Source organism: Schistocerca piceifrons, chromosome X, assembly GCF_021461385.2.
Source record: "Schistocerca piceifrons isolate TAMUIC-IGC-003096 chromosome X, iqSchPice1.1, whole genome shotgun sequence".
Classification (NCBI taxonomy): domain Eukaryota; kingdom Metazoa; phylum Arthropoda; class Insecta; order Orthoptera; family Acrididae; genus Schistocerca; species Schistocerca piceifrons.
The window spans coordinates 866,209,821-866,224,556 of record NC_060149.1 but is presented as its reverse complement, the minus strand read 5'-3'; the positions used below and the strand labels follow the sequence as shown (position 1 = coordinate 866,224,556).

General features: G+C 44.3%; 1 protein-coding gene across 1 annotated transcript in view; it reads right to left on the bottom strand.

Moving 5' to 3' along the window:
- LOC124721662 (probable medium-chain specific acyl-CoA dehydrogenase, mitochondrial) overlaps positions 1-2,737 on the bottom strand; it is a 181,092-nt gene extending 178,355 nt beyond the window's left edge. The window contains exon 1 of the mRNA XM_047246732.1: positions 2,475-2,737. Coding sequence (XP_047102688.1) covers positions 2,475-2,492 — 18 coding nt within the window. The 5' untranslated portion in view covers positions 2,493-2,737. The remainder of the gene's footprint in view (positions 1-2,474) is intronic.
- Positions 2,738-14,736: the final 11,999 nt, after the last annotated feature.

Sequence of the window (14,736 nt, the reverse complement as noted above, 5' to 3'; positions counted from 1 at the left end):
CATTAGTCAATGTTCAGTTACAACTAATATATCGGGTTTGTCAATCCATGAAATTACATCTAGATCATTATGCTTATTTCTAAGACTACCAAAATCCTAGTGTATGATTTTGAGGCTGAGTTTTACCTGCTGGACCTTAGAGGATAATTTTGGACTAGCAATGAGGCCAGCAGGCTTTACAAGTTTCCCTGGGCTACAGCAGCAGATGACTGACGTAACTGCATTTGCTAACAGCACATCACCTGCAGCGCCTCTCACGAGCATGTGACCAGATCCGTTGGATCCTAGGTGACGTAAACAATGCCCTTGTCAGATGAGTCCTAATTTCAATTGGTAAGAGCTGACAGTATGGTTCAGGTGTGGTGCAGACCCCACAAAACCATTGAACTGAGTTGTCAACAATGCAACAATGCACTGTGCAAACAGGTGGGGCTCCGTAATCATGTGGGCTGAGTTTGCATAGAATGGACTGTGTTCTCTGGTCTAACTAAACCAATCATTGACTGGAAATTGTTATGCTCATCTACTTGGAGAACATTTGCAACCAATCAGGGACTTCACATTCCCAAACAATGATAGAATTTCTGTGGATGACATTGCACCCGTCACCAGGCCACAACTGTTCGTGATTGGTTTCACGAGCATTATGGCCAGTTTAAGTGAATGATAGGGCTCCCAAATTGCCTGACATGAATCACATTGAACATTTGTGGCACATAATTTAGACATCAGTTCGTGCACAAAATCTTGCACTGGCAACATTTTCACAACTATAGATGGCTATAGAGCTAGCATGGCTCAATATTTATGCAGGGGCTTCCAGTGACTTGTTGAGTGCATGCCACATCAAGTTGCTGCACTACATCAGGCTAAAGGAGGTCTGACATGATATTAGGAGGTATCCCATGACTTTTGTCATCTCAGTGTACGTTTATGAATAGACTGTCGAAAGTTGTAACTGTTAAAGTTTTCTTTTATGTATGAAGGGCAATTGTATATACAAAGAGGTGGGATTATCATTATCAGTAATTCTTTGAAATAAGGCCTGCATGATATCTTACTTTCGGTAATTCCAGAGATGCTTCTAATGGCTCGCATCTGACGAATAAAAATTTTCATGGCCTGTGGAGAATTATCCCATAGAAGAAGGCCATATCTTAGATGGCAATGCAAGAAGGCATAATAGGAGTTAATCGGCAGTTTTTCGGAAACGGGTGTGTGTACTTTTTATCGGTAAATAAATACTGCATTTGTTCAGACTGTCAACAAAAATAGATAACTCGTGAAAGCTTCAGAGACATATAATCTGTGTGACTCTCCCAAGTTAATTTTGTATCTAGGTATATAACAAGGAATTCGATGGAAGGGGTCTCAACATGAACACTGTACAAGCTGAAACAAATATTTAGAGGCTTTTTATAGTTACTAGTTAATAGTTAATTCACTGGCTTCAAACTACATTGCAGATAACCTGAGGTAATCTATACTTTGCTCGTTCAATTTTTTTGTCCATAACGCTCAGGCAGTTCATTTATAAGCACTGATCCTTGGGGAATACCTCTATGATTTTTGGGGAACACCTCCAGTATCTTCCAGCAAATTGTGATTTTTGATCATTGTAACTTGCTAAAGTCCACTAGTCTGGCTTCAGCACATAATTTTAATGCAATAAAATTTTCAGCAGATTTAAGCATTTATATCTGGATCCTAAAACCATACTGAAACTTACTTAGTCAGTATATTGTTTTTGGACAAATGAATACAAATTTGCTTTTGTATACAATATTCAATTATTTTGGCAAAATAGGTACGGTACTAGAGAAATTGGATGATAATTACCGGTGCAAGATTTATCACCCTTTTGTGCAATGGAATGACAACTGTTTTTCATAGACATTCTGAGAAAACATCACCACCAGACATATTATGAATGTGCAAGAAGCGAATGATATTAAGTCCATTATATTTTTAATTATATAATTTGAGAAGCCATACATGCCAGTATCTTCTGATCTAGAGCAACCTAAGTTTTCTGTTGATTTAACTACATCATATACTTCCGCGATTACAAGTTGGTACTTATTAGCAAGCATGTAACTGACAGCAGGTGCTATGATACAAAACTCGCGTACTATTTCATAACATTCGAGTGAGAGTCAATAAGTTAGTAGTAGGGAAACATAATCTCGAAAGAACAGACAGCTTGCAACAAAATTCCATTTTAAGGCCGTTGTACTGAAGGAAGTCTATTATCAAGACGACAAGAGTTTGACTGACAGATTACAATTTTGTGCAGGTTCAGGACTCGAACCAGAATCGTGCACGAATGATGTGGCATACGATTTAGCTCTACAATGTAGTTTTCGCTAAAGTTAAAGATTTAGTCGTGGAAATTCTTATACCGCGTAGGTAAGTTCAGATAATTGCCACAAAAATTTACAGCGACAATTTAGTTAGCTGTTACGGCACAGTACCTTGTTAAATGAGGTCATGATGGACAGAAATCAGTTCCGCATAGACCTTTCCGCTGACTGCTGAATACTTCTGTTAGCGGTATATTCGTTCCTCGGACTTTACTCTTGCTTATCTAATCAAATATTCGAGATTAGATGCTCGGTATAATTATCTAGCGTAAACACAGGTTTTTGAGCTCTATTGTATGAGGCAGAACTGACAAATATTGTTTACAAGCTATGATACGCTGAACACTTCCGCAAATCTGACTTGTCCTACTTTGAAAGACGGAATGTGAAATTTTCGTATCGTGTCGTCTAGCGAAGAGACATCTACATATACATCTACATGGGTTCTCCGCAAATCACATTTAAGTGCCTGGGAGAGGGTTCATCATACCACCTTCACAATAATTGTCTGTTAATCCAATCTCGTACAGAGCGCGGAAGAAACGAACACTTATATCTCTCCGTGCGAGATCTGATTTCCATTACTTTATTATGACGATCGTCACTTCGTGAGTAGGTCGGCGTCAACAAAATATTTTAGCATTTGGAGGAGAAAGCTGGTGATTGAAATTTCGTAACAACATTCCACTGCAAGCATAAACGCCTTTGTTTTAATTATGTCCACCACTAATCCTGCGCCATTTCAGTGACGCTCTCTCTCTCTCTCTCTCTTTCTCTCTCTCTCTCCCTCTCCTATTTCGTGGTATCGCAAAATGTGCTGCCCTTCTTTGAACTTTCTCTATGTACTCCACAGCCCTGTCTGGTAAGGATCCCACACCCTGTAGCAGTGTGCCTACACTACGTTTGTCCATCCTTTTTTAGAAGTCTCCTTAGTATATCCGTTATATTTTCTACGTTTCCTACCAATAAAACGCAGTGTTTGGTTAGCCTTCCCCACAACATTTTCTGTGTGTTCCTTCCAATTTTAGTATGTTCGTGACTGTAATTCCTAGGTATTTAGTTGAATTTACGGCCTTCAAATTTGATTGATTTATCGTGTAACCAAAGTTTAAGGGATTCCTTTTAGCACTTACGTTGATGCTACACCGATAATTCCACTAACTCTGACTCTGGATTAATCGGTGCCTTCCCATTGTCCCGTTGGTATGTAGTGTATAGTGTAGTTTAACGAAATTCTTGCTTCCATTAAATCTTGTGTTTGTGACTTTATTTCGATCAATTTCTCTTTCCCGTTGCCAGGCCAAGGAATACTGTCCAGCCACCTCCCATCATTTCCTTGTGGTAAATTAGTTGGTTAATTTGGGGGAGGGGACGACTTGTAAGTTAGACTGCATGTTAAACATACACTCCTGGAAATGGAAAAAAGAACACATTGACACCGGTGTGTCAGACCCACCATACTTGCTCCGGACACCGCGAGAGGGCTGTACAAGCAATGATCACACGCACGGCACAGCGGACACACCAGGAACCGCGGTGTTGGCCGTCGAATGGCGCTAGCTGCGCAGCATTTGTGCACCGCCGCCGTCAGTGTCAGCCAGTTTGCCGTAGCATACGGAGCTCCATCGCAGTCCTTACCACTGGTAGCATGCCGCGACAGCGTGGACGTGAACCGTATGTGCAGTTGACGGACTTTGAGCGAGGGCGTATAGTGGGCATGCGGGAGGCCGGGTGGACGTACCGCCGAATTGCTCAACACGTGGGGCGTGAGGTCTCCACAGTACATCGATGTTGTCGCCAGTGGTCGGCGGAAGGTGCACGTGCCCGTCGACCTGGGACCGGACCGCAGCGACGCACGGATGCACGCCAAGACCGTAGGATCCTATGCAGTGCCGTAGGGGACCGCACCGCCACTTCCCAGCAAATTAGGGACACTGTTGCTCCTGGGGTATCGGCGAGGACCATTCGCAACCGTCTCCATGAAGCTGGGCTCCGGTCCCGCACACCGTTAGGCCGTCTTCCGCTCACGCCCCAACATCGTGCAGCCCGCCTCCAGTGGTGTCGCGACAGGCGTGAATGGAGGGACGAATGGAGACGTGTCGTCTTCAGCGATGAGAGTCGCTTCTGCCTTGGTGCCAATGATGGTCGTATGCGTGTTTGGCGCCGTGCAGGTGAGCCCCACAATCAGGACTGCATACAACCGAGGCACACAGGGCCTACACCCGGCATCATGGTGTGGGGAGCGATCTCCTACACTGGCCGTACACCACTGGTGATCGTCGAGGGGACACTGAATAGTGCACGGTACATCCAAACCGTCATCGAACCCATCGTTCTACCATTCCTAGACCGGCAAGGGAACTTGCTGTTCCAACAGGACAATGCACGTCCGCATGTATCCCGTGCCACCCAACGTGCTCTAGAAGGTGTAAGTCAACTACCCTGGCCAGCAAGATCTCCGGATCTGTCCCCTATTGAGCATGTTTGGGACTGGATGAAGCGTCGTCTCACGCGGTCTGCACGTCCAGCACGAACGCTGGTCCAACTGAGGCGCCAGGTGGAAATGGCATGGCAAGCTGTTCCACAGGACTACATCCAGCATCTCTACGATCGTCTCCATGGGAGAATAGCAGCCTGCATTGCTGCGAAAGGTGGATATACACTGTACTAGTGCCGACATTGTGCATGCTCTGTTGCCTGTGTCTATGTGCCTGTGGTTCTGTCAGTGTGATCATGTGATGTATCTGACCCCAGGAATGTGTCAATAAAGTTTCCCCTTCCTGGGACAATGAATTCACGGTGTTCTTATTTCAATTTCCAGGAGTGTATTTCATTTTGTGTGGACACCAACACGTTATTTCATGTGTGTAACAGCTTTTGAGATATGCAATGATACGAAGGAAATTTTACCGGACGCGAAAATGTCTCCTGTTTCAATAACCAACGTAACACTGGTGGTAATTAAAATTCAGAAAAGATTTTTGAGGTGGTTAGAGATACCACTCGGAGCGATAGTATACGTAAATTTCAGAATTTATCCATTACGTTTGTAGGAGACAGAGACTTAAAACTTCATACTTGTTACGAGTTACGTACTGACACAATTGCATAAAAACGTTGAGTTGAGAAAAGTGATGGGATACCTCCAAATATCGTGTCGCACCTCCTTTTGTCTGGCGCAGTGCAGCATCGCGACGTGGCATCGCTGAAAGTCCGCTGCAGAAATACTGAGCCATAGTACCTCTATAGCCGCCCATAATTGCGAAAGTGTTGCCGGTACAGGATTTTGTGCACAAACTGACCTCTTGACTATGTCCCACAAACGTTCGATGGGACTCATTTTGGACCATATGGGTGGAAGAATCATTCGCTCCAGTTGTCCAGAATGTTCTCCAAACCAGTTGCAAACGGTTGTGGTCGGGTAACAAGGCGCACTGTCATCCACAAAAATTCCATCCTTGGTTGGGAACATGAAGTCCACGAATGGCTGCAAATGGTGTACAAGTAGCCAAACACAACCATTTCCAGTCAATGATCGGTTCAGTTGGGCCAGAGGACCCAATCCATTGTATGTAAACACAGCCCACACCATTATCGAGCTTGCAAAGCGCCTTGTTGACATCTTGGGTCCGTGGCTTCGTGGAGTCTGCACCGCTTTCGAACCCTACCTGCACCTCTTTCCACTTGAAATCGGGACTCATCTGACTAGGCCACGAATTGCACTCTTTGCTAACAGCCTGGAACGGCTCACCTAGACTCGTGATCACACCGGTTGGAAAAGACACTCGCGTTGGTCATCTGCTGCTGTAGCCTGTTAACGATAGATTTCGCTGCACTGTCCTACCGAATAATCCCGTATTAAGCCCCAAATTTATTTCTGCGTTTTTCACACAGTGTTGCTTGTCTGTCGGTACCAACAACTCTATGCAAATGCTACTGCTCTCGGTCGTTAAGTGAAAGCTGACAGCCACTGTGCTGTGCGTGGTGAGAGGTAATGCCTGAAATGTGGTATTCTCGGCGCACTCTTGACACTGTGGATCTTGGAATATTGACTGCACTAACGATTTCCGAAACGGGGTGTCCCTTCGCATCGCTCGTGGCGGAGGGCCAATGTGGGGACTGGTCTCCTGGCGTCGCCCATTAGAGTCCACACCTCGTGGTCTAGTGGCTAGCGTTGCTGCCTCTGGATCGTGGGGTCCCGGGTTCGATTCCCGGACGGGTTGGGGATTTTCTCTGCCAGGGACAGGGTGTTTGTGTTGTCCTCATCATTTCATCATCATAATCATTCATGAAAGTGGCAAATTGGACTTTGTAAAGATTGGGACTTCGTACAGGCGCTGAAGACGGCGAAGTTGAGCGCCCTACAAACCAAACATCATCCTGTGAGTGGACAGGTAGCCGATCCTTCAGCAGGGCCCGAGCAGGCACACGGGCGGGGAGGTTTAGTGGTTATTGGGAGCTCCAATGTCAAGCGCGTTATGGATCCCCCTAGGCAGATAGCGTTCAGGGCTGGAAAGAAAGTCAATCTGCACTCGGTATGTATGCCGGGGGGGCCTCATCCGAGATATGGAGGCGGCCCTGCCGCTGGCTATCGAGGGTGCAGTCGTCTGCAAGTTGTGGCTTACGTCGGCACCGACGACGCCTCTCGCATGGGTTCTGAGGCGATCCTCAGTTCGTACAGGCGGCTGAAGGAGGTGGTGAAGACTGCTGGCCTCGCCCATGGGGTGCAAGCAGAGCTCGCAGTTTGCAGCATCATTCCCAGAGTTGATCGGGGTCCTTTGGTTTGGAGCCGAGTGGAGGGTCTCAAACAAAGGCTTCGTCGACTCTGTGACGGTGTTGGCTACAGGTCAGGGGTTCACTACACAAAGGAAGCAGTTACTCTGGTAGCAGAGTACTTGTTGAGTGCACATGTAACCTGCCAAGAATAGATTGGGATGTCTATGGATTCACTGCGAGGGGTACAGACAGATAGTCATGCGAAATACTTTTGAACACATTTTCTGAAAACTGTCTTCGGCACTTAGCTCGGCACCACACACGCACTGCTAATATCTTAGACCTTGTAGCTACAAATAGGACGGACCTTATCAACAGTGTCAGCATAGAAACGGGCATTAGCGATGATGATGTCATTATACCAACTATGATTACGAAAGTTGATAAATCAATCAAGAAGGCTAGGAGAGTGTTTTTGCTAGATAAAGCAGACAAGCAGTTATTAACATCTTACTTAGACAGTCAATTGATATCATATAGTTCCAGCAAGATAGATGTAGAGGAATTATGGGCAAAATTTAAGCAGATTTTAAATCGTGGTCTGGAGAGTTACGTGCCTGCTAAGTGGATAAAGATGGAAAAGACCGACCATGGTTTAATAACAAAATTCGTAAGACCCATACAATGTCATTTGACCATCGGACAGATGCCCGTATGGACGACATAGAAAAAAGCATACCAGTTCGATTTTACACAGAGTACTCTATGGCATTGGCTCCTTAACTAGTTTGCATTTATCGTGAATCTCTCGCCCAGCACAAAGTCCCAAGCGACTGGAAAAAAACGCAGGTGACTCCAGTATATGAGAAAGGTAAAAGAACGGACTCGCAAAATTACAGACCAATATCCCTAACTTCTGTTTGCTGCAGAGTCCTTAAGCACATTCTCAGTTTGAATATAATAAACTTTCTTGAGGCTAAGCAGCTTATGTCCACGAATCAACACGGTTTTAAAAAGCATCGCTAGTGCGAAATTTAACTATATCTTTTCTCGCACGATATACTAAGAGCTATGAGTGAAGGGCAACAGGCAGATTCTAGATTTCCGGAAAGCATTTGACACGGTGCCCCATTGCAGGCTGTTAACGAAGGTACGAGCATATGGAATATGTTCACAGATATGTAGTTGACTTCTTAAATAATAGAACCTAGAATGTTGTCCTCGACGGCGGCTGTTCACCAGAAATAAGAGTATCGTCAGGAGTGGCCCAGGGAAGTGTGATGGGACCACTGTTGTTCTCTGTATACACAGATGATTTGGCGGACGGGGAGGTCAGCAGTCTGCGGTTCTTTGCTAATGACACCGTGGTGTACGGTAAGCTGTCGAAGTTGAATGACTGTGGGAAGATACAAGACGACTTAGACAAAATTTCCAGTTGGTGCGATGAATGGCAGCTAACCCTAAAAGTGGAAAAATGTAAGTTAATGCAGGTTAGTATGAAGAACAAACCTGTAATGTTCGGATACAGTATTACCAGCGTCCATCTTGACACAGTCAAGTCGTAACTTTGCAAAGCCATAAGAGGTGTAACAAGCATGTGGAAACTGTGGTAGGGAAGGCAAATGGTCGACTTCGGTTTATTGGGAGAATCTTAGGAAAGAGTGGTTGTCCCGTAAAGGAGACCGCATATAGGACGCTGGTGCTACCTATTCTTGAGTATTGCTCAAGGGTTTGTGATCCTTACCAGGTCACATTGAAGGAAGACATCGAAGCAGTTCAGAGGAGGACTGTTAAGTTTTGTTCCAACCTACCGGTAACAAATCTAAGCGTTACGGAGATGCTTCGGGAACTCAGATGGGAATCCCTGGAGGAAAGGCAGCGTTCTTTTCGGGAAACACTATTGAGAAAATTTAGAGGACCGGCATTTGAAAGCTGGTCGCTGTGGCCAAGCGGTTCTCGGTGCTCCAGTCCGGAACCGCGCTGCTGCTACGGTCGTGGCATTTGAAACTGACCACCGTCACGCATATTACGGCGGCTTGCGGAGTATCGATGTAGATGTAGATTTCTACCATTCCGCGTTCAAAATTTGTTAGTTCCCGTAGTGCGGCCATATCAAGTCGGAAACCTTTTCACATAAATCACCTGAGTAGAAATGACAGCTCCGCCAATGCACCGCCCTTTTATACCTTGTGTACGCGACACTACCGCCATCTGTATATGTGCAGATCGGTATCTCACGACTTTTGTCAGTTTAGTGTATATACGAAACGCGTTGCACAACGAAAATTTTAATACATTCTGTGTCGAGCGAGACATTTTAGAAACTAACGAAAAAAAGTGTGACCGTGAGAGAATTAGTTTTTGATATATGACGTGATAAGTTTGAAACTATTTACGACTGGGAAAATTTAATCTGTTCAGCTACGGTCGCAGGTTCGAATCCTGCCTCGGGCATGGATGTGTATGATGTCCTTAAGTTAGTTAGGTCTTAGTAACTCATTCCCTAAATAAGATTGTAATATCTCTCGACTTTTCAAAACTCTGTCTTCAGAGACCGACATCGTATGTGAATCTGAGATTTTTTACTTGACATTTGTGGAAGTTACGGGTTTTAAAGCGATTTTCTGTTGCCGTGGAGAGCGGCTGCCTGGAGACTGTACTTGACGCGACAACGCCGCAACTTTCGAGTTTAAACGTCAAGCGACAAGTAATTGAAATTACACCATTGTTTAATAGTGGTCATTGTCTAATAGTGGGCGTTTTAAAACATACTCATTAGATTTTCGTAAAATTTTGACATAAAGTTTTCGGTAACAATTATTTATTCAATGCTTTAACTTTCTGTAACTCTGCTTTATCAATTTTATAAAGTAAAGTTGCTTCCCTACTTTACAAAATAACCATTACTGTGGAACCAGTAGGCGGTTAGAAAATTTTACTACTAGCAGAGGTACAAAAGTGGACGGTAGGTAAAATGTTGGCTTCCCCTGACTTAGAGTACCATGGGGTGAAAATAAGTTCAGCTCACAATAAGCGTGCTGTTTATTGGGCAGAGTGGGAAAGGAAGGCCATGCATCCATGCGACGTTCGCGAGACGCATGGCGAGCAAGTTTCAAATGGTTCAGATGGCTCTAAGCACTATGGGACTTAACATCTGAGGTCATCAGTCCCCTAGACTTAGAACTAATTAAACCTAACTAACTCAGGTCATCACACACATTCATGCCCGAGGCAGGATTCGAACCTGCGACCGTAGCAGCCGCGTGATTCCGGACTGAAGCGCATAGAACCGCTCGACCACAGCACAGCGAGCAAGTTTCCCCTTATTTTATTCAGACAATACCGCCAACAGTAGCAATCAAACCCCTCAAAACACTCCGTTCAATATTATATATACCGACAACTATATATATATATACAGAACACAACTATACAGAGTGTTACGAAAAGGTACGGCCAAACTTTCAGGAAACATTCCTCACACACAAAGAAAGGAAATATGTTATGTGGACATGTGTCCGGAAACGCTTACTTTCCATGTTAGAGCTCATTTTATTACTTCTCTTCAGATCACATTAATCATGGAATGGAAACACACAGCAACAGAACGTACCAGCGTGACCTCAAACACTTTGTTACAGGAAGTGTTCAAAATGTCCTCCGTTAGCGAGGATACATGCATCCACCCTCCGTCGCATGAAATCTCTGATGATGCGCTGATGCAGCCCTGGAGAATGGCGTATTGTATCACAGCCGTCCACAATACGAGCACGAAGAGTCTCTACATTTGGTACCGGGGTTGCGTAGACAAGAGCTTTCAAATGCCCCCATAAATGAAAGTCAAGAGGGTTGAGGTCAGGAGAACGTGGAGGCCATGGAATTGGTCCGCCTCTACCAATCCATCGGTCACCGAATCTGTTGTTGAGAAGCGTACGAACACTTCGACTGAAATGTGCAGGAGCTCCATCGTGCATCAACCACATGTTGTGTCGTACTTGTGAATGCACATGTTCTAGCAGCACAAGTAGAGTATCCCGTATGAAATCATGATAACGTGCTCCATTGAGCGTAGGTGGAAGAACATGGGGCCCAATCAAGACATCACCAACAATGCATGCCCAAACGTTCACAGAAAATCTGTGTTGATGACGTGATTGCACAATTGCGTGCGGATTCTCGTCAGCCCACACATGTTGATTGTGAAAATTTACAATTTGATCACGTTGGAATGAAGCCTCATCCGTAAAGAGAACATTTGCACTGAAATGAGGATTGACACATTGTTGGATGAACCATTCGCAGAAGTGTACCCGTGGAGGCCAATCAGCTGCTGATAGTGCCTGCACACAATCTACATGATACGGAAACAACAGGTTCTCCCGTAGCACGCTCCATACAGTGACGTGGTCAACATTACCTTGTACAGCAGCAGCTTCTCTGACGCTGACATTAGGGTTATCGTCAACTGCACGAAGAATTGCCTCGTCCATTGCAGGTGTCCTCGTCGTTCTAGGTCTTCCCCAGTCGCGAGTAATAGGCTGGAATGTTCCGTGCTCCCTAAGACGCCGATCAATTGCTTCGAACGTCTTCCTGTCGGGACACCTTCGTTCTGAAATTTGTCGCGATACAAACGTACCGCGCCACGGCTATTGCCCCGTGCTAATCCATACATCAAATGTGCATCTGCCAACTCCGCATTTGTAAACATTGCACTGATTGCAAAACCACGTTCGTGATGAACGCTAACCTGTTGATGCTACGTACTGATGTGCTTGGTGCTAGTACTGTAGAGTAATGAGTCGCATGTCAACACAAGCACCGAAGTCAACATTGCCTTCCTTCAATTGGGCCAACTGGCGGTGAATCGAGGAAGTACAGTACATACTGACGGAACTAAAATGAGCTCTAACATGGAAATTAAGCGTTTCCGGACACATGTCCACATAACGTCTTTTCTTTATTTGTGTGTGAGGAATGTTTCCTGAAAGTTTGGCCGTACCTTTTTGTAACACCGTGTATATTATCTTAACTTCCTCAGTCCTTACGTAGCTTATATGTAACAGTCAAGTTTTACTTTTTTCTCGATCAAGGAATAAACTAAACTCGCTGTTTTCACGTGCAGCATGTATCTTACCCCACGTACTTTCTGTGAATCTCTAATTTTCGCTTCTGCATGTTCCCAGTAAGTTGCAATATCTGCTTGAAGAAAGCTGTTTGTCGCAGTGTCAGAAATTAATTTTATTTGTCGAGGACACGCTATTTGTTTTTTGTAATTTTTGACACATAATATAAGCTCAGGACTGAGGAGGTTAGCGAGACGGCTGGTAAACTACGTATACCGACTGAACGACAAAGCAGCCCATGGACAGATAGAAAAAGACCGAACATGAGCTGTACATGCACAGAATGGGGCTTATACGAGAAGAGAATGTGCGTTTCTTTTAAAAATTTATCACACAAAATTAAAACACTGACATATGTTGTGTGAAATAACAATGACTGTCAATTCTAAAAGATAGAAGAATCTGTCGCTTACAACAGTCATCTCTTCCGAAACGAACCGTCAAACTCCGGATACGTACATGTACGACAACGATTCTCATCATTTTTACTGATTCACGATTTACAACATTTATAACAATAACAATAATATTCAACGCCTACATAGTATCTAAGAATCCAGAGTGTAAATGAACATTAATATACAAGTGTGCACATTCTTCTAAATACAAGCGTCGTCTACATCTGCATCTACATTGCTACTCTGCAAATAAAATTTAAGTGCCTGGCAGAGGGTTCATGGAACCACCTTCACAACAGATCTCTATTATTCCACTCTCGAACAGCGCGCGGAGAAAACGAACACCTACATCCTTCCGTGCGGCCGTCCGAAGTGGCCGAGCGGTTCTAGGCGCTACAGTCTGGATCCGCGCGACCGCTACGGTCGCAGGTTCGAATCCTGCCTCGGGCATGGATGTGTGTGATGTCCTTAGGTTAGTTAGGTTTAAGTAGTTCTAAGTCTAGGGGACTGATGACCTCAGAAGTGCTCAGAGCCATTTGAACCATTTGCACATTCCGTGCGAGTTCCGATTTCCCTTATTTTATTTTGATGATCGTTTCTCCTAATGTATGTTGGAGTCAATAATATTTTTTAGCTTTCAGAGGAGAAATTTGGTGATAGAAATTTCGTAAGAAGATTCCACCGCAATGAGAAAGGCCTTTGTTTTAATGACGTCCGCCCCAAATCCTATATATGTCTGTGACACTGCCCCCCCCCCCCCCCCCCTCTATTTCTCGATAATACTAAACGAGCTGCCCTTCTCTGAACTTTCTCGATGTTCTTCGTTCATCCTATTTGGTAAAGATCCCATACAGCGCAGCAGTACCCCAAAAGAGCCCGGACAGGCTTAGCGCAGGCAGCCTGTTAAGTAGATTTGTTACATCTTCTAACAATAAGTCTTTGGTTCGTCTTCCCAATAACATTCTATGTGTGTTCTTTCTAATTTAAGTTGTTGGTAATTGCAATTCCTTGGTATTTAGTTGAATATACGGCCTTGAAATTTGATTGATTTATCGTGTATCCAAAGTTTAACTGATTACTTTTAGCACTCACGCTGATGACCTCACACTCTTCAACATTTAGAGTCAACTTTCAATTTTCGCCCCGTACGGATATCTTATCTAAATCGTTTTGCAATTGGTTTTGATCTTCTGATTACTTTACTAGACGATAAACGACAGCATCAGCTGCAAACAAGCTAAGACCGCTGCTCAGATTTTCTTCTAAATCGTTTAAACATCAGAGGGTCGATAGCACTACCTCGGGGAACACCATAAATCACTTCTGTTTTACTCGCTGACTTGGACTCATTTACTACTTACTGTGACGCCTCTGACAGGAAATCACGAGTCCAGTCACATAACTGAGACGATATTCCATAAGCAGGCAATTTCAATACAAGCTGCTTGTATGGTACAGTGTCCAAAGCCTCTTGGAAATCTATAAATACGGAATCAATTTGATATCTCTTGTCAATAGCACTCTACACCTCATGTGTGCAAAGAGCTCCTTATGTTCCACAAGAACGATGTTTTCTAAATCCGTGTTGACTGTGTGTTAACAGACCGTCCTCTTCGAGAACACATATGTTCCAAAATCCTGCTGCATATCGACGTTAATGATATCGACCTGTAATTTAGTGGATTACTCCCACTACCTTCCTTGAATATTGGTGTGACCTGTGAAACTTTCCAGACATTCGGTACAGATATGTCGTCGAGTGAGCGGTTGTATTTGCTTATTGAGTATGGAGCTATTGCATCAGCAAACTCCGAAAGGAACCTAATTGGTATACAGTCTGGACCAGAAGACTTGTTTTTATTAAGTGATTTACTTCGCTCCACTACTCCGAGGATATCTACTCCTAAATTACTCATATTGGCAGCTGTTCTTGATTCGAATTCTAGAATATTTGCTTCGTCTTCTTTGACGAAAAAATTTCGGAAGGCTGTGTTTGGTAGGTCGGCTTTAGCAGCTCTGTCATCGATAGTATTTCCATTGCTATCGCTCAGAAAGGCCGCCAGCATACTTTACATACGACCAAAATCTCTTTGTATATTCTGCCAGGTTTCGAGACAAAGTTCCGTTGTGAAAACT